Source organism: Macrotis lagotis, chromosome 1 (genome assembly GCF_037893015.1).
Source record: "Macrotis lagotis isolate mMagLag1 chromosome 1, bilby.v1.9.chrom.fasta, whole genome shotgun sequence".
NCBI classification, from domain to species: domain Eukaryota; kingdom Metazoa; phylum Chordata; class Mammalia; order Peramelemorphia; family Peramelidae; genus Macrotis; species Macrotis lagotis.
Genome location: NC_133658.1, coordinates 565,260,760 through 565,282,180, shown reverse-complemented (window position 1 = coordinate 565,282,180; position 21,421 = coordinate 565,260,760). Strand labels below are relative to the sequence as shown.

General features: G+C 35.2%; 1 protein-coding gene across 1 annotated transcript in view; it reads left to right on the top strand.

Annotated features, from left to right (window-relative positions):
* DRD3 (dopamine receptor D3) overlaps positions 1 to 21,421 on the top strand; it is a 75,070-nt gene that overhangs the window by 51,935 nt on the left and 1,714 nt on the right. Inside the window, exons 6-7 of the mRNA XM_074214558.1 lie at positions 13,336 to 13,416; positions 20,687 to 21,056. Of these exons, the coding sequence (XP_074070659.1) occupies positions 13,336 to 13,416; positions 20,687 to 21,056 (451 nt within the window). The remainder of the gene's footprint in view (positions 1 to 13,335; positions 13,417 to 20,686; positions 21,057 to 21,421) is intronic.

Genomic DNA, 21,421 nt, shown 5'->3' with positions numbered 1-21,421 from the left:
TGCCAGGTAGTTAGTTTGGGATATAAAGAATAACACTAATTACCTGTGTTCTGTATGCACATTTCGGTGTGTGAAGCTCTCCCTCTTCACACACACAATGAGCATTGGTGAATTCTTTTGTTGTCTCCATCGTCTCCTGGCTCCTTTCTTTCTCTCTGTTGCATATTTATTTGTGATTTGTAGCACTAGCTTGGGTGTAATTCTGTGTTTTTGAAGAGAAAACAGAAAGCTAGGGAAGTTCTTGGGAACTAAGAATCTGTCTTGTTTGTTATTTAATGTTGAATGTGACAGGAGGTGAATTTGCTTTTCCACTCCCCTCTCCTTGTTTGATAGTGTGTTGCTAGAAACTGCAGAGATGAAACATAGATTCTTGTTTAAAAAATTATAATCTAATTGAGGGAATAAGGCAAGTAGGTTAAGGGGAAGAACTCCATTCTAAAAGTCATAAGACTTAAAAAATTCTAGTTCTGGTTTTGCCTCTAACTTATGTAAAGAGATCTATAAGGCAATAGTGTCAAACTCAAATAGAAAGGAATTCTTTTAGGCAGCATATTGATTTAGAAAAACCACAAATTGGCATTGTCTATGTTGCATTGTATTTTTTTGTTTATTTTGGAACACATTTTTCAATTACATTTTAATCTGGTTCAATCTGACTAGACAGCTTCTAGGTCCTGACTGTGACCCTTCTGCTCTAAAGTCTTATTATATTACACTATGAATGTGTACATAGAAAGTTAAATAATTTGTTCAATTATCACAAAGCAGCATTTAACAAGCATGAAATGGAATTGACCCAAGGTCCACATTGTCAGTAGAATTGAATATCTACATGCCTTACTGGAATCTCAAATTATGCAAGTAGAGAAAGACTTATGAGGTAGCAGGCTGGTTTCTGGGTCAAGAATTTGAACTGAGGGAAAATGAGAAAAAGAAATTACAAATAAGGAGATTTAGAAATTGTGAAGATGACCAGAGAAATCTGAAGAGAATAAATTTGAAAGGACTAATACTAAAGATAAGACAGGAAGAGAAGGAAGTTAGTTTGAAAGAGTGGGGGAGAGGAAGTTAGTTATGCTAATGAAGTGAGACAAGTGGTGCTTTCCAGCTGAAGCCCTCCTACAGAAAATCATTACCCAGGTAGCAAGGGAAACTAGGAAGAATAATAAAGAATGAAGACATACAAAATATTAGAGAAAGATGAATGAAAGGAGTTAGATGCCTCACATACTTCATACAAAACAAAATAAATATATAAGGAAAATGCCCAAGAATGCACATACACAAGAAAATATAAACTAAGCAAGATTTAGAATGAGAAAAAAAAATTTTAAGTGCGCTAATCCAAAACCAAAATATTGCTGTATGACCTAGTCAACTGAATGGAGATGAGAAAAGATGGATTAAAAAATAGAGATGAAAATGGATAAGGAAATGTTTTAGGGCATCCCAAAGAATGGGATAAACAACTCATTCAATGAAATTAAGTAAGAACTAGAAATACTAAGAAAATAGCAAAATTAAATGCATTGAGAACTTTTAAAAAAAACTTAAAAATTGAGACCAATTGAAAAATCTAAAATACTGAAAAAGAATGTGAGAAAATCATGAAGAAAATCATAACAAACAATAGTAGAAAACTCCCCCCAAATCTATAGATTTATTTTACTTACTACACAAAAAACAGACTTCATAAATAGAGAACATATTGGGAATATGGGCCAAAAAATAACCAAAACATTCAATTATCAAAACTATTGAAGAACAGAGAAACCAGAAGTATAGAACTGGAACATACTCTTGAAAAAAAAAGCATTAATTTGGAAAGGCCAAAGTCTCACATGCACACACCATTGCAAATCATCTTAACTTTTGCCACTGTATTTGATGTCTCCAGAGGAGAGAGTGAGACAAATGACTTTGTATAGCTCTGCCTTATTTAAATCCAATTCACACACAAGTCAAGATATCATCTTTATGATGTCTTTGGTCCTCTTTGAGGATGAAGAGCAAACAACAACATAATCTCAAGCTTACTACCGTCTCATAGAAATTAAAAGAGTTTAAGAAAATCTGGACACTGTATTTCAAGAAACTGTCAAAGAAAATTTCCAAAAACTTGTCAAAATAAATTATGAAATACATGTCAGAGAGTTGTCCTTGAAAGTCCAGCACCTAACAGAGAAATGGGATATTAATACAGGGCTTCTTAACCTCTTCTGTGTCATGGACCCCTGGTGAAGCCTATACACCCTATCTCAGAAGACTGTATAATGTATAAAATAAATTACATAAAATTTGTGACCAATTTACAATATACAGTATATAATATTAAGTATATTATATATAATTATATCATTTACAGAATAGGAAACCAATTATATGATATATAATTATCCAAAAAAAATCAAGTTCATAAAAGACACATTAAAAACCCCTGTGTTAGACTAATTATAAAAGATTTAGCCATAACAGGTTGATCTTTTATGAAGTGCCAATTAGTCTCTTGAATGACACAGAGAGGAAAAAATACAACAGGATAAAGAATGATGGGTCAGACATTAGGGTGACCTTTAAAAGTTAATTCACCTTGTCTAGGAGACAGACTTAGAAAGGAACCCAGATCCTGATAGAACAAGGAGAAAAAACATGACACTAGGGGGGAAAAAAAGGCAAATGGAAAAAAGTACAGAAGAATAGGCAAAAGAAACCACCACAAACAATGGAGCCAGGACTCTGGGATCAGGCATGAGATTTTTTGGGAGAAAGGTTGTATTGCTTAAACCTCTAGACTTAGACCAAAAGCTAGTTTTCCAGTATTCCCTTTTCCTCCTTTAAAACCTTCACAGGGACCTTAAGCATTTTCTTCTTGGGGTGTGTGTGTGTCTGTGTCTGTGTCTGTGTCTGTGTATGTGGGTACAGAGAGACAAAGTTTTTTTTTTTTTTTGGTAGGATTGGGGTATTGGGATGGAGAGAAAAGAGACTATCTACCTTTCTTTGTTTCAAATGTTTGTTGTGGCTATTGAATCATTTCAGTCATGTCTGACTCTCCATGAACCTATTTGGGGGTATTTTTGGCAAAGATATTGAGTATATTGTCATTTTCTTCATAGATAAGGAATTAAGGCAATTAGGGTAAATGAGTTGCTCAGGATCACACAACTGGTAAGTGTCTGAGGCCATACCTGAACTCAAAAACGTGAGTTCTCCCGTCTCTAGGTTCAGCACTCCACCCATTTCACCATATAGCTGCCCTTTCAATGTTTACTGGTTCTTTAAAATTGTAACCATGAATAATTGTTAGTTAGAGTTGAACTTACCAGGAACACAGTTGAAAGAAAGAAACTTATACCTGAAAAAATTCTTAGAGAAAAAAATAGAGGTTGGTCTAATATGGGAATTATTTTTCCAAAAGTATTATCCCTGTCAGGATGGCAAAAGTTAACAAGAAGAAAAAGAAAATTATAGATCCTTTGATATTATTTCCTAGAGTAGAGGAGTATTTACACTGAGAAAACTACATGAGCAACAAGTCAGTAGTAGGATGAGAGACAAATAGGAGGGAGCAGAACAACCTTATCACCATCCTTTAACTATCACTCTTTAACCACCTGACTATCATCAGGATACTGACAAAAATGAACCCAACTTTAACACAGAGATAGCAGTTAAACTCCAACTCCACAGTGAAAGGAGGGAAATACTAATACTAATACCAATTAATAGGAATTAATACTACAAATGACCAAAAGTACTTAGAAACAAGAAGATTTAGGGAGGTTGCAAAAAGTGGAGAACAAAATTATACAAGTTAAGAGACATGAAATGAACCCAAAATTATGTACCTAATAAAATTTAGCCTTCTTTAGGAACAGAGACAATGGATATTTCAGAAAAAAACAGATTTTGAAAACTTTGCATAAAAATTTGTATTTTAGGGGTGGCTAGGTGGTGTAGTGGATAAAGCACCGGCCCTGGATTCAGGAGTATCTGGGTTCAAATCTGGTCTCAGACACTTAATAATTACCTAGCTGTGTGGCCTTGGGCAAGCCACTTAACCCCATTTGCCTTGCAAAAAAAAAAAAAACTAAAAAAATTTATATTTTAACAAAGTCTCTCAACAAAAGAAAATTAAATATTTACAATAACTTCCAGTTCTTAATCAATGAAAATGACAATTGTTGACAAAGTATGAGAGTTATCAGATAATCAAGTTGGCTAAATCATTAAAGATTCTAGAAAGTTGTTTCAGAAAAAAAATAAGAGGGGGAAAAATAAGAAAAAAGGGAAAGAAGGTAATAACTGAACTTTTTTCTTTTGTTGTAAAGTAGAAGTTTAAGTTATATAGTTATTAGCATAAAAAGAGAACAGTGTTTCTTTTCTTCAGTCATCCTAAAAAGAATGAACACTAAATGTAAATGAAGTAAATGCTCCATTGAAATTATAAGAATCAAATTCTTGATTTAAAGGCATAATCCAATCATGTATTATTTATTGGAAACATTTAATCCAGAAATATCTATATTGATTTTACCTGAAATAATGAACTAAAATTACAACACTTAGTTTTATCATAAAAAGTGGGAGGAGCACTAGGTATTAAAGAGTAGATTAAATCAAAATCATTAAAAGCTAAACTAGGGGGTGGCTAGGTGCAGTGGATAGAGCACCGGCCCTGGAGTCAGAAGTACCTGAGTTCAAATCCAGCCTCAGACACTTAATAATTACCTAGCTGTGTGGCCTTGGGCAAGCCACTTAACCCCATTTGCCTTGCAAAAACCTAAAAAAAAGATTAAAAATTAAACTAGCTTTTAAAAAGCTAAACTTTAGCATTATATCATGCTAAAGCATTTTATACAAAAATGAGAGTATACCAGTCTTAAATGTACATTAGTACTCTACAGCAACATTGATAAGAGGAAATTTATGGTCTTAGAAAACAAAATATATTTTTAAATGTTGAAATGACCATATTTCATTGTCAGTATATTATAAAATCCAACAAAATAAATAAGAAATACATGATTAAACTTAATAGAGAATAAATAAACCCACTAGATTTAATAAGTATACAGACAGAATTCAAAGAGAAAAGCAAACTATATATCTTTTCCCCTGCCTTCTTGGAGCTTTTATAAAATTTTATCAATTGTGATTATTTTTATATTTTCAATTATATTAATATCTGCTTAGTTCTTCAAACAAAAAATTTTTGATCAAATATTTATGGTATTCTGGACATGGTGATAGATTCTAGATATGCAAATACAAATGTTAGACTGTCTCTGTTCTCAGGGAGTTTACATTCTTTTGGGGGAGGAGAGGGGTATGTGCATTATTCCATTCTATCAATGAAATATGCCAATACTACTTTAGCTTTGTCCTTTAGATATGTTCTTTGTGCATGTGGATGTATGTGGTGTATATATATACATATATATATATGTATATATATATATACATATATATGTATATATTCTCATTATCTTTTATATAATTTCCTCTTGATAATTTCTTCTTTCACCAAGTCATTATTTAATAAGGCATTTATTTTTGTTTCTATATGAACTCCTTAATCATTGCAACATATTTACTATTTCATTTTATTGTTTAGAATGCTATTTTCTCTTAGCCCAGGACACCATGAAGGAAATGGTCCCTAAGCAGAATTTTAAGAAGTGATAGCAATTCCATGGGGTGGAAATAATAGAGATGAGAAAAAAGAAGTAGTTTTGTGTAAGGTAGTTGCTTTAATACTGTTAGGTTTTTGAGATGAATGACCAACAAACATTTTTCTTTCCTTTTCACTATTATAGTTAGTTGAATGACCAACAAACATTTTTCTTTCCTTTTCACTATTATAGTTAGTTGAATGCTCCATAGGCATCAAAAATTCAACAAATCCAAAACAACATTCTTTATCTTCCCCCTAAGCTTCTCCTCCTAACTTCTACCGAGGGTGTTATCATCCTTCAAGTTACCCAGGTCTGCAATCTTGATGTACTCCAAAATTCCCCAGTATGCCTCTCCATATATATATATATATATATATATATATATACATATATATATATATATATAATCAATTTCCAAGTCTTATTAATTCTTCCTCCACTATATCTCATTTACACTTCTATCCACTAATATACCCTAGTCGACTAGACCAAAAGTCATCAAACTATGATCTGAGAGCAAAATCCTGCCTGAAATCTGTTCTAGTAGTAGGAGCTAAGAATGGTTTTTACATTTTTATTTTAAAATGTTCTTGCATCCTTGCATCCTGTTTCTCTTCATTCCATGTTATCCCTCAAACCGCCTGGACATGATTGTTCATTAAGCATAGTTGTGAGTATTCCACTTCATTGGTCTAGAAGCTTCAGTGCTTCCCCCACTGATTGTTACAGAATCAATGAGATGCCAAACATACTTCTAGGCACTGGGGATAGAAATACAAAAGTGATATAGTCCCTGGTCTCCAAAATTAATAATAGTATGTGTGTGTGTGTGTGTGTGTACACACATATATACTATATATATATATTTGTACATATATATATATATACTGTATTTTTATACAGCAGTTTATGGAATGGTTATTAACTAGGTGAAATCAGAAAAGGTTTCTTGAAAAAGTTAGGATTTAAGTTGAATTCTGAAGAAAGTTAGGAATTCCAAGAGGTGGAGATAAAAAGAGAGGGCATTCTGGGGTGGAAGATACCCTTTGTAAAGGGGAGAGAAGCAGGAAAGAAAATGGCACCTATAAAGAATAGCAACAAAACTGGTTTGGCCATAAGGTAGCATATGTAAGGGTGAAAAGGAATAAGGCATGTGTGATCATCCTGGAAAGGTAGCCAGCCTGGATCCAGATTGTCCAGGACTTTAAATACCCAAGAGAGAGATGTATACTGTATCCAAAAGGCAAAGGGGGTGGGGGGGAGGGAGAGAACGGCCCCCCTGCTGAGAAGACAGAGGCTGAAGCTTCTTGAGTAGTGGAATGAAATGGTTAGATCTGCAATTTTAAAATATTCTTTTAACAGTGATGGAGTAGGAGTCGGGGGAGGGGTAGATTAAGACTGGAAGGAGACAGACTAATGAGGAAGTTATTGCATTATTCTAGGCAAGAATGGAGCTCAGGAAAGATGTAGATTTGGCAGGGCATATAAATATATATGTATATATACATACATACACATACATACACACATGTATTTATACATGTATGTAATATATTGTTGAGAGGGAGAAGGAGTAGTATTGATAAGACTTGGCGAGTGATTGGATATGAAATATGAGTAAAAATGAAGAGTTAAAAATGTGCCCTAGTTTATGAACCTGAGTGATTAGAAGAATATTGGTACCCTCACCTCCCAAATGGAAATGGGGATATTAAAAGGATGGATAAGTTTCTTATGAAATGAGTTCTGCTTTGGATGTGTTGATCCTGAGATGCCTTATTGGACATCCAGATGAAAATGCTAGCTGGAGACACAGAATTATAGATTTCAGGAGACATAAGTGGTTTTGGAAGCTATCTGTATGAGAATGATAGTTGAATCTGCGTGTGATAAAAATACACTAAAGAAAATTTTCAGAGACTGAGTCTGAGCAAAAGAAGTTTTTATTTACTCTGTCTCAAGAGGGTGCACTCAAGTCAGAGAGCCGCATTGAAAGCCCAATACATTTGGTTTATATAATCTATAACTGCAGTTCCCTGCCCCCCCCTCCCTAATCTCCTTCCCCTTCAGCCCATTGGCTGGATTTGGGGGAGGGGGATAAAATCTAATTGTAGAAATCTATCCTAGCAACAAATGCAAAGAAAAGAATGTAATATTTTCAAAATATGTCTCTCACCAGATGGTAGAGTGACTGGGTCCAAGTGACCTCGTAAAACTTATTTTGACTAGGAATAGAAATATCAATAACAAAGTTTTCATAGTCATGATGTTGTGCCTCAGTTAGCAAAACAGTCTTATTGCAAAAGCAGGATTTACTATCCCTTGGAATGCAAGGTTTTTCTTGATATAAACACTTCCTTAGCCCTGAGAGGACTTCACCAGAAATCTTCCACACAAATCTATGAAAGTTACCTGAATAGAGATTTGCAGAAAGAGGGGAAGAGAAGGAGCAAGCGTTTATTAAGCATTAGCTCATTTGATTCTCACAACATCCCTGGGAGATAAGTACTATTATTATCCCCACTTGAGGAAACTGAGTCAGATAGAGGTTAAGGACATGCCTAGAGCCACAGAGCTAATAACTATCTGTGGCAGGACTTGAATTCAAGTCTTTCTCACTGAAAGCCCAGAGCTCTATTTCCCTATGCCACCTAGCTGCCTCAGTCAGAAAAGTTAGGTTTAGGGAGAATATAAAATATATAGGGGCATAGTGGATTGAAAGTCAGGTCTGCAGTCGGGAAGACCGGCCTCAGATATTCACTATCTGTGTGACCCTGGGCACCCTGTTTGCCTCAGTTTCCTCATCTGTAAATGAGTTGGAGAAGAAACCACTCCAGTAGCTCTGTGAAGAAGTTTAGCTAAAGAGAAAAGATTTTTGAAGATAGAAAATTTAAGCTGGTGCTAGATTGATGAACTGGGAAAGCAGAGAGTGCCAAATAATGTTGGATATTTAACATCCTTGTAATTTGACTCCAAGCTATCTTTCTACATTGTTCACACATAATTCACTATCATGTGCTCTATGCCCTTTCATCCCCCATCTTTTCTTCCCTCTCTCACCACTAAGCTAACACACACACACACACACACACACACACACACACACACACACACACACAAACGTTTTTGCTTGTTCTCTTCCCTCATTAGATTGTGAATTACTTGAGGGTAGGGACAATCTTTTGCCTCTTTTGCTATCACTGCCCCACAGCACATAGCACAATGCAGTGACTAAACATATACACAGAGACACATACACAAACACACAAACAGGCACTTACACATACCCCAAACTGATTACTTGCTCTTCTCCCTTAGCACTATTCCATCTCTCACCTCTGTCTCTTTATACAAGTTGCCTTCCAAGCCTGGAGTGCTCTCCTCCCCATTTTCCACTGACTGGAATCCCTCTCTCTTTCCAAGGTTCAGCTCCAATGTTCATTCTTACAACAACATTTTCCTGGTTCCCCCCAGTTGCCACCTCTCTTCCTCCCCCACCCCATGACTTTGCATTTATTTATAATAAATTTTGTATTCATTGAATTCATGTTGTTTTCTTCTGGTCAAATAGAGCTTCTCTGAGGTAAACAGTTGTTGCTCTTTTCCACCAGTGTCTGGCAAATAATAGGAGCTTAGTCCTTGTTGAATTGAATTGAGGCTGTGACTTTCCCATGATCTCATAGGTCATATGTGTCAGAAGCTAAATTTAAGCCTAAATTTTGGTAATTCTAACTATTATACCATATTCCCTCTCAATATATAATAATATAAACTCCTCAATATTTCTCACAATTAGGTGGCACAATGGGATGAGGTGCTGGTATGGAGTCAGGAAGACCGAAGAGACTTACTGGCAGTAGATGACCTTAAGTAGATCGACCTTCAGTCGATCTTTCAATAAACATTTATTATTCCCTTAGTATATGTTAAGTCACTGTGCATTGTGCTGTGTGCTGGGGGGGCAGGGACACCAAAAGAGGCAAAAGATAGTCCCTACCCTCAAGTAATTCACAATCTAATAAGGGAAAAGAACAACCAAAAATAGATATAATCAAGCTAATTAATTAATAGAGGGAAAGTGGCATAGTGAATAGAATACTAGACTGGGAATCAAGAAAATCTGAGTTCAAATCTGGTCTTGGACCAGGGCAAGTCACTTCATCTTATTTGACCCAGTTTCCTCATCTGTAAAATGAGCTAGAGAAAGAAATGGGGCAAACTCCAGTTTTTTGCCAAGAAAACCCCAAATGGAGTCATGAAGTATCAAACATGACTAAAATGACTGAACAACAATTAAAAAAGCACTAGAATTAAGAGGGATTGGAAAATGCTTCCTATAGAAGATGAAATTTCCTGGCTTAAAGGTAGCCTGGAAAGCTAAAAGGCAGAGATGAGGAGGGAGAACATTGGAAGCATGGAAGAAACCAAAGAAACTGCCAGGAATGAGAGACAAGTGTCCAAGGGGCAATGCTAAATGAAGTCATTCTGCGCTTTGTTAGGTGGTGTTAGTAGAGGGCTGGGTCTGGAGTTGATGATTGTTCAATTATGTTCAATTCTTTGTGATCTCATTTGGGGTTTTCTTGGCAAAGACACTGGGGAGGTTTGTCTTGTCCTTCTCCAGCTCATTTTACAGATGAGGAAATTGAGATAAGCAGGGTTACGTGACTTGCCCAATGTCACACAGCTAGTAAGTGTATGATGTCAGATTTGAGCTCAGGAAGATATGTCTTCCTGACTCCAAACCCAATTCTCTATCACACTGTACCACATAGACATCAGGAGTCAAGCCTGAGCTCAAATTCAGACTGTCTGAGTCTTACCATCTGGGTAAGTCACAACCTCTGTCTGCTTCCACTTCCTCCACTAAAAATGGTGATTAATAACAGCATCTATCTTCTGAGGTTGTAAGAATCAAATGAGTTATTTGTAAAGCACTTGTCCCAGTGCCTGGACATTTCAAAAATAATAAAAAATTATAAATCAAAACAACTATGACAAACTTACACCCACTAGAATGGTAACAATAGTAAAGAATGATAAAACCAAATGTTATTAAAGCTATGGGGAAACACACTCTAATACATTTTTGATTGAACTGTAGTCTTGTGCAAACATTGTAGATAACAAAGGCAATATTCATTAAGAGTAACCAAACTAATCACACCTCTTGGTTCAATGATTCCTCTGCTAGAATTCCTTTTTTTTAAGAAACATAAAACTAAAAAGGAACAAAGGACCTGTTTGTACAAGAATATTTACAGCTGTTCTATTTGTAATGACCAAAAAAAATAGAAACAACTTATATGTCCAACAACTAGTGACTAGATAAATTATGATATGATAATATAATGGAATATTCCAGTAAAACAAAAAAATGATAAAGATAGATACATATAGACATATATTTCCATAGAGATACATCTATAGAGAAAGCTACATATGTTTATATCCACATGTAGATACATATATGTTTTGTAGAGGTATATGAAGCTTATAAGGAAACAACCATAAACAAGGCTAAAGCAAGAAAGGCATTTATCTTAGGTGTTTAAAATGAATTGTGCATAAATGTGTATAAAATATGTAACCACAATGCCAAGAATGTGAGTGCCATACCAATAAGATGTGAGGACAATTTAATATTCTTCCCTAGATCTCCAAGTCAGTGCATTATAGTACTGCAAGGAAATGTGAAAGGACTCATGCAGTGGCAAAAAAGTAATTTCTATAGAACTAGAACTGTATATACATTGAGTAGTTGGTTGTCCTTCATTCTCAAAGAGGACCAAAGTGACATCAATATCTTGGATTCAAGGTACAGTATGTCTGACTATGGCTCATCAGACCAATAAGAGCTTGGAAAGGCTTTATTAGCCATGTAGTCCATATGAACAAATGAAGATTTCTCTAAATTTGCCATTCACATTTCTTTTGAACTGAAATTCTGCTTTGCTCATAGAGCACAACATCTTCTCTGATGAGGGCATGCCATACTGGGTGGTCCTGTGCCAGTGACTCCCATGTTTCACAATCCATTCCAAAGTTCTCCAGAAAGACCCTGAGAGTATCTTTATATCACTTCTTCTGGACCTCCAGATGAGCACTTACCTTGTGTGTGTTAAGTTGTCTATAAAATAAACTTTTGGGCAAATATTTATTTGGCATGGAAACAATGTGGCCAGTCCATCAGAGTTGCAGTCTCTGCAGTAGAGTCTGAAGCCTTTGCTGTTCAGCTTAAGAAAGGACCTCATTGTCCAATACTTTATCTTACCAGGTAACTTCAGAATCTTCCTAAGACAATTCAAATGAAAGCAATTCAGTTTCCTGGAATGGTGCTTATAGACTGTCTAGGTTTCAGAGGCTTACAGCAATGAGATCAACACAATAATTCTGTAAACCTTCACTTTGATAGGCAGCTTAATACCTCTTCTCTTCCACACTTTCATAAAATTAAAGAGGGAAGAAGACAGGGAAGGAAAAGAAAGGGACAAAAGGGAAGGGAGGGGACAGGAGGGGAAAGGAGAATATACCAGAACTAGGACAAAGAGGGATGCAGCAGAAATTTGGTTTTTGTTGCTTGTTTGTTGTTTATCAATTAATTGAGCTATACCTTGACAATTAAAAAAAAAGAGAGATGGAATTTGTATAGCTATTTGTTAGGCAGTACTTGTTAAGTCAAAATATGTCATAAATTTCTTTTTTTAATTGCTAATTACAATGCAAAAAATAACAAAAACCAAATGCAAATTCTCAGAAGATGGCTAAGAGGTTATCTCTAAGCCCAGCTCCCTCCATTTTCTCAAGATAGAAAAACAAAACAAAACTAACAAAAAAATCATACTGGTTAGAGTAAAACAACCAACAACATAGAATAGATGGGGATGAGGAAAGGAATTAGATTCATTCAAGGGTGTATTCTCTTATTTGTTTATTTGTTTGCTTGTTTTTCAATTACATGCAAGGATAATTTGATATTCATCCTTTTTGTAAGTTTTTTGAGTTCCACATTTTTCTACCCTTCTCCTTTCTTACCCCTCCTTCTCATGGCAGTGAACACTCTGATATAGGTTGTACATGCAAAATTTCATTAAAGGATGCACTCTTAACTAACCTAGGAAAGAAAAAAGGGGAGTATTATCTGCTCTCTCTCTCTCTCTCTCTCTCTCTCTCTCTCTCTCTCTCTCTCTCTCCCCCTCTCTCTCTTCATATTTCCTGAAGTTGAAAAGCATTTCCAGACAGGACTTTGGCAGGGGAATAGGGGAAAAGAGGCATCAAGTTCCATTAGTTGAAAGGGGTTACTCTAAGGGCCTCTGAGGTAAGGATATGCTTGAGGTACCTCAAAGCAAATTCCTTTCAGGAAGAATGAGTCCTTCAGAGAACTCTCTTCTAAGCATATTATTACTTTCTTAAAATGAGCTTCACCACACTAGAAAGATATTAGAAGACTGAAGGATATAAGAAGACTGAAGTCTGGAGAAAAGATGTGGTTGACCCAGGTTGTACAAGTAAAAGAATTGTTTCTTTTGATGAGGGTGCTATAGATGATGAGTTGAAGGCCTTGGATTCAACCCAAAGGCTGTAAAAATGACTATGTCATTCCCATGCTGTACAACTAGGAGAAGCCTATTTGCTGAGTTTCTCTTCTTTCTCTGCCCCCTAGTCCATCTTTCTGCGGAGACATGCAATTCGACATTTCTCAATAAGATCCAGATTCTCTTCATCAGAAACTGCGGGGAAAACAGTAAGTAGACTATTCTTTAAACATAAGAAAAAGATGTTTTCTTAAAATTATATTTTGTTATATTATTTGGTGCTCATGAAATTCAATGCCTTCCACATCTCTTCCTTATAAAGAATTCATGGTATGTAGGTGTGATGCTTCTATATAGTCTCCGGGTTTTTGTCATCTCTCATTTCTTACCCTTAACCATGCTTCCCAATTTAATTTTCCCCTATGCTCACCTTTTCAATAAAGCTACCAATTTTTTTAAATTCCAGAATTTTTCTACCTCCTACTAAAGTTATCTTCATGAAGGTCTTTTTTGCATATGCTTATCATGAATACTATATTATAATATACCATATCCCATGTGCGTTTTATTTATTATTTGGATCTTTAATAAAATCAATTCCCAATTCCTTTATTTACCCTTACATCAAGAACTTGTGAGCCATTCTTCTGTTTAGTTCCAACTTTTTAATGTCTTCTGATTTCATTCACAGAGAAAATATCAAAATTGTTATGACTTAGTTTCTTCTGTAGTATTTATACTCATTGTTCACTTATTAATGATTTCATATTGAGAATACTAACAACTAAGTAAGTGTTGTAGGTAATCCAGATAATATGCTGGATAATATCTAGCATGCCCAGACCTTCCCACCACATGCATTTTTTATTCCCATTCTGCTCTCATTCCTGATGAAGCAGTAGGAGTTGCACAAGACTCTGGACCATTTTGTATTTTTCTTTGTAAATAAGTTGCCATAGCTAGCTATCATCAAGTGGTCAACCTAAGGGTAATAAACCTCAACATATTTAACCAAGTTGAACCTCATTTGGATAATTACTCTATATTAGGAACCAGAATGGCTACTCCAAGAACAGGTCTTGTCAGGTCAATTCATTTTTAATACTGTTACTAGATTTAGGATTTATATTTAGATTAGGAGACAAAACTTTAGACATAGGATACTTAGATTTGAGCAACATATTTGACAGTCTCTCCTGTTATCTTTTTGTACCAGCTAGAAGAAATTAAGCTAGATAAGAATACAGTGAATTAGATTCAAAATTAGTTAAATGACCAGGTCAAAGAGTAGTTGATGTTTAGCTAGAGGAGAGGTACACAGGAATGTTTCAATGTTTCATCTTTGACACTTTGACAACATTTTAAATGACAACTTGTTAAATTATCAATGTGTTGAATGAAGATATGTTTATAATGATTAGCAAATTTGCATATGACATGAAATTGAAAAGAATAGCTCACAGAATGAAGAACAAAGGCAAGATTCAAGATTTCAATAGGCTTTTAAAAGCAAAAATTATCATTAAAGCAGTTCAAAAGTTATCATCACTCTACCTTGGGCAGGAAAAGAGTTCTAGATGATTTCCAAATTATTTAAATCACCATCACTACTGCATAAACCATTGGACCATGATCTATTTCCTGAATTTCTCATCTTTTTCTTCTTTCTGTCCAGGAAGTTTGTAATATACTGCAGTGGCAATTTTACTTCTGTTTTGGCCTCTTTTGATTTATACCCAAATGTTCTTCAATATAGTTTGTCCTGGTTACTGGACTTCCTCATATAAATCTATCTTTTTTTAAAAATGATATCCTTCCCCACCCCCATACACATACATTTATCTTTCCTGATTTTACTATCCCTCAGTACTATCCCTTTAGCCACCTTTTTAATTCTCTAGTCTGATTATTCTTGCTTTCACTGGGCAGCATAGAAGAAATCACCATCTCTGCCCCTGAGGTCTTCAGTTTTTTCCCAAGATGTTAGAATCTCTGACAATCTTCCAATGTTATTTCTGGCAGCACCCATCACAAATGGGCCATAAAGAAAGACTTCCAGGGCAGAGCCAAGAGGGCAGCACTGAGCTAGAAAGATCCCAGAACTTTCCCCAAAACAATCTTAAATGAAGCCTCTAAACAGAGTAGAATCTGTTTTCACAGAGAAAAAAGTGAAACAAGTTCTCCACTCCAGATATCATGGAGGAACTTCAGTAAAGGTCTGTCTCAAATAAGTAAGAGGGGAGTATAGCCCGGCATGGATGGGAAAGCTGGAAAGTCAAGGGGAGGCTCTTAGCCACAGCACAGCTCAGATCTGGGCTCAGCCCACCAATAGTGCAGTAGGTCAAGAGTGATGGACCCAAACCCAGTTTAGAAGACAAAGTTTGAGATGTGAATGCTGGTAAAACCAGCAGATTAATTCAGGGAACAAACTGTTAGCACCTAAGATACCATAAACAACACCATAGGCAAGTATTAAGCCAGGGACAGTCTCAGCACAAAAAGTTTGGAACTGTGCCCCCTTTGCTCCAGGAGCAGAGTTCACCTATCAAAATGATCCCCTCAAAAAACATGAACTATAAAAAGCTACTATTCTGAGAGGAATAATAAAAATGCTATCTTAGAATAAGAAAGCAATGACAAAATGTCCACATGTGAAGCCTCAAAGGAATTTTCAAATTGATCTCAAATTCAAAAAGGTCTCTTGGAAGAACTCAAAAAGGATTTTAAAATCCAAAGAGGAGAGGAAGAAGAAAGTAGAGAAAAGAAATTACAGTCGTGCAGGAGAATTGTGGAAAATTGACTGAAGAAAACTATACCTTTAAAAATAAAATTGGCCAAATAGAGAAAAGACATCAACTCCTTTAAATGTAAACTTGACTAACTAGAAAAGGAAAATATAAAACCGACCAACTGGAAAAGGAATATAACTCATCAACAAGTAAAATTGTTCAACTAGAAAAAGAAAACAACTGATCTAAAAGTAAAATTAATCAATTGGAAAGGGAAACATAAAGGCTAATTGAAGGAAATGAAATCCAAAAAGTTAGAATTAGACAAATGAAAACTAATGACTTTATGAGACACCAAGATTCCATCAAACAAAACCAAAAAGCTGAAAAAAAATGGAAGAAAATGTAAACATCTCTAAGGAAAAACAACTGACCTGAAAATTAGTTCCAGGAAAGATAATTTATGAGTTATTGATCTACCTAAAAACCACAATCACAAAAAGAGTCTGGACATGCAGGAAATATCATGAAAAATTGTCCCTAGAACAATAAGTAAAAATAGTCCTTGAAAGAATCCATCAATCATCATCGCCCCCCCCAAAAAAAGAGATTCCAAAATAAAAATTCCAAGGAATATTATAGCCAAATTTCAGAATTCTCAGCTAAAGGAGAAAATACTGAAAGCTGCCAAAAAAAGAAGCAATTTAAATACCAAGGGGTCACAGACAGTATCAGGTCTTATCAGCTTCAGCATTAAAGGATTGGAGGGCCTGGAATATGATATCCTGGAGGGCAAAGGAACTTGGATTGCAACCAAGAATCAACTACCTTACAAATTTCAGCATATTCTTTCAAAAGGAAAAGATGGATTTTCAATGAAATAGAGGAATTTCAAACCTGATAAAAAGACCAAAATAGAACAGAAAATTTGATTTTTAAATAAAAAACTCAAGAGATGCATTAAAAAAAGGAAAGAAAAAAGTTATTCAATAAGATTAAGGGGCAAATGTTAGTTAATAAAACTAATTGGAAAGATAATACCTGTAACTCTTGAGACTTTTACTTTTCTTAAAACATTTGAAAAGAAACATAATATAATTAGACAAACAGTGTGGGGAATAAATTGATGAGGGCTGTATTTCTACTGGGATAGCTGGAGGAAAGGTACTCGGACAGTGGGTGAAGATATAAATTAATTATGATATGATATTTATGGCTTTTGACTATTATACTTCTTTCATGATAGTTGAAAAGAGTATACTTTGACAGAGGATATGGGTATAAGACAGCTATAAAACAGTTAAGACTTGAAAAATGGATTATACTAGGAGAAGATGGAGACATTAGAGGATAATACGTATCACATGAAGAAGCACAAAGAACCTATTATAGTAGAGGGAATGTAGGGAGAGTGTAAATCTTATTCTCAACAGATTCAGCTCAAAGAAGGAATGATATACATTCCCAATTGAGTTTAGACATTTATCTTACTCCACCAGGAAGTAAGAGGGAACAGATGAAAGGACAGCGTGAGGCAGACAAAAGTCAAAATCAAAACATTGGTGAGGAAGAATAAGAGGAAAGGAGAAAGAAAAGTACAAATGGGGGAAGATTGGATGGAGGGAAAGAAATTTTTTTTGCACAAATAAAATCAAAGCAACCAAGATTAGAAGGAATTCAGAAAGCTGGGAAATAATTTTTGCAGTTGATGTTTCTATAAGAAATAATGAATGGATTGACTTTGGAAAAGCCTAGAAAGACTTGCATGAACTGAGTAAAATAAGAAAAAACCAGGAGAACACTGTACACATCAACAGTAACATTGTGATATGATCAACTGTGATTGGCATAACTCCTCTCAGCAGTTCAGTGATCAAGGATAATGCTGAGAGGCTTTTTATGAAAAATGCTATCCATATCTAGAAAGAAAACCACAGAATCTGAATACAAAACAAAGCATAGTATGGTCCCTTTTAAAAACTTCTTTTGTTATGATTCTTTCTTTCTCATGATCTTTTTTCCCCCCTTAGTTCTAATTCTTCTTTCACAACATGCCTAATATAGAAATATGTTAAACACGATTGTACAAGTGCAACCTGCATCAGATTCTTTGCTACTATGGTGTGGGGAAGGGGGAGAAAAGAGAGGGTGGTAGAAAAATGCAATACTCAAAAACTTGCAAAAGGATGAATATTGAAAACTATCTTTTCAAGTAATTGGAAAAATAAATAAATAAGGGAGTAAAAAAAAAAAGTTGGCAGTAGTCATCTGTTTTGACAAGTCTTTTTGATAAATTGGATACACCCCCCCCCAAGAAGATAACAAATCTTTCCATTTTTGCTATCAGGCTGACAAACAGCTGCCTCAGTACCTCAGTACCCCTCAGTAAAAAAATCACCAACCACCACTAATGATAAAAGTTGACATTTATTTATATATATATATATATATATATACATATATATATATATATATTATATGGTGTTCAATGATTTGATCTCATTTGATCTACTATTCTTTTCTTTTTTAACACAAGTCTTTTCTTCTTCTAATTAGCATTTAACACCACCTGTGGAATTATTTTATATTTCTGGAAGGAAAATAATGCTGTTTCCTTCTTAGAGCACTGTTCTGCCCTCTTGAGAAAGAGCCTCAAATTTGTTTTTTGGCTTTTTAGTTCCAATTGAATGATGGTCTTCCATTCCTTCTTCCTTCAACATGACATGCTTTTATTCTTCATACTGTTAAAAATGATCAGAGTTCTCCTTCCCCTCTTTAAATTCTTTTCTATTTTCTTTCACAATGAAGTCCCTATTCTGTATTTTTGGTTTATTTGTTCTTACTAGCATTTTATTGTCTCTAATGTGCAAGAGCATTACTTGACCTCTTTTACTTCTCTTCTAGGAGGGGGACAGGCCTGAACTTTGTTTTGGGTTTTTTTTGTTTTTACTCTAAACTTAAACACTAAATCAAATGAGCGTTTCCATGTACACATTAGAGCAGAAAAAGAGAGTTGAACATGAAACTGTGAATTTCTGTTATACACATCTTGCTTTTCTTTTAAAAATATGTATTCTATTCAATATGTGACTTTCAAAGCTGTTATGTTTGTTTGATTCCATTCTAGCTTTCTTCCTCTCCTCTTCTATGCATTTTCAAAATGCCAAATGACTCTCTTTTTTCCCTCTTTTTTTTAGCAACTCTTTCCATGGTACTATTCTCTCTCCCAACTCTGCCCCTCCTTGAAAAAGTTCATTTGTTAACCTTGTAACAAATATGTTTAAGGTTTGTAATATACAAGATATGTAAGTCCACATGGGTTATCTAAAAATGTGTAAATGTGCAATTCCCAGGTGGCAAAGACTGGAATCTGATCATCCCTCTCTAAGGGAGATTACAATTTCTTCTTTGAAGAAAACAAGAGAAGGCCATTGCTGAGTATTTATTAACTCCAAGAGAATTGTCAAACTACAAATATCTATCTCAAATATTGCTGATCTGGGAGTATGAATATGGTTCAGAAAAAAAAAAACATTTCTCTGATCACTCTGAAGGGGAAAGGTTGCCCTCAGCTTATACAATCCAATCTAGCTCGTTCCTTTCAAAAATAAAAGTCCACTAGAAATAGTGAAGATCAGTAACCCCATTTATCCATGCATACAGCAAACAGAAATCAGAGAAGTTATACAGATTAAAATTTCATAGGAGTGAATGAATTCTTAAGATGGGGGTGAGATGAGATCCCAGTTCAAATCAAGAGAGTTCTTTCTCTGAAAGTCTCTAAGGAGGCAAGATTGAAAGCCTGATTTCACACTTGAAAGGAAACCTAGTTACATGTACAAAGTCAAGTACAACAAATTCACACATTGTGAGACTGTACTTTGAACGTAGATGGGGGAAGAAACAGAAATATACCACCATCAATACAAGTCACTACAAAATTCTTCCTTGGTTATTGGTAATGAGATCCCCTGTCTTTTTATTTCAAACTGCTTATAGATTATTATAATTCATTTTGTTTCTATGTTTTTATCCTTTGCATATGGGACTCTTAACTTCCCTTCACTGGACAATCCCTCATAAATGATGTCATAGAAGAGAACCTTTTCCAGGAAAATGTTTGAGTACATGATCTTTAAAATCTCTTCCAATTTGGGTATTCATCCATGTTATGATTTTTATGGGATGGAAAGATTGGAATTTCACTTATTGTTCTCTCAGAGTACATACAAGACAGAGGTATTCAAAACCTCCAGACTTCATATTAGATTCACCAGGACTTTCTAGTGCTGAAGATGATGCAAACATTAATTACAGAAAAAGTTCTTAGTGAGGACTATTTTTGTTTCCCAACTCTTCAATGTCTTAATAATCCTATGGCCTCTTTCCAGGCCTTTCCAGTTCCTAGGCTCTTCCCACAGCAATTTTCACATTATGATGACTTCCTCTTCTCTATTTACGCATGATAACAAAGAAAACACTGGACTTGTAGGCATGAAGACGAGTTCAAATCCTACCTCAGACATTGACTAGCTTTATAAATCTGGACCAAGTCATTCTATCTAAGTCTCAAATTCTTCTTATAAAATGGTGATGATGATAATAATAGCACCTACCTTACAGGGTTGTTGGGAAATTCTAAGGAGGTAATGTGTATATAAATTGTCTTCTCCAACAAGCTATATAGATGTGAATTATTATTTTCATCATCATCATCATCATTTTTATTATTTATTTTTCTCCCTCATAGGAACCTTCTGAAGAAAAAGAATACCCCCCTGGCTGTCAAGATTCACTTTTATCCCATCTTCAGGCCACCTCTCCAGGAAGAGCCCACTCATCTGAGAAACTACTGGCAGCACTGGAATTGAAACGTTACTATAGCTTCTGTCAGGATGCCCCATTGCCCAAGCCAGGACACCAAGAAGAGGAAGGAGAGTTGAAAGGAGATGGGAGGACTCTGGGAGGGCTCAGCCCTACCATGGCTCCCAAGCTGGGCTTAGAGGTTCGGAAACTCAGCAATGGCAGAATGATGACTTCCTTAAGGCTGAGTTCCCAGCAGACCCGTAGTGTACCACTTCGAGAAAAGAAAGCAACCCAGATGCTAGCTATTGTTCTGGGTGAGTTGCCTGGGTATGGCATTTATCAGAAATAGAAATCCTGCATCATAAAGATACAGGTACTGGATACTACCTAGTGGGAATAAAGATCATCCTCCCCTTAGTTGTTCACTACCAAGCTAAAAAGCACTAAATCTGGTTTCAAAGGATGTGAGTTCAATTCTTAATTCTTCCAGTATTAGCTGTGTGGATTTAACTTTTAACTTAGCCACTTAACCTATAAATATCAGTTTTCTTATCTTTCTTTGTAAACTGAGGAGAATACTTGCACCAGATATTTCCCAGTTATTTCATTCAAACAAAATAAGATTCACTTTGCAAATAATAAAGTGTTACATTCAAGCAAAATGATAATAATTCAGATG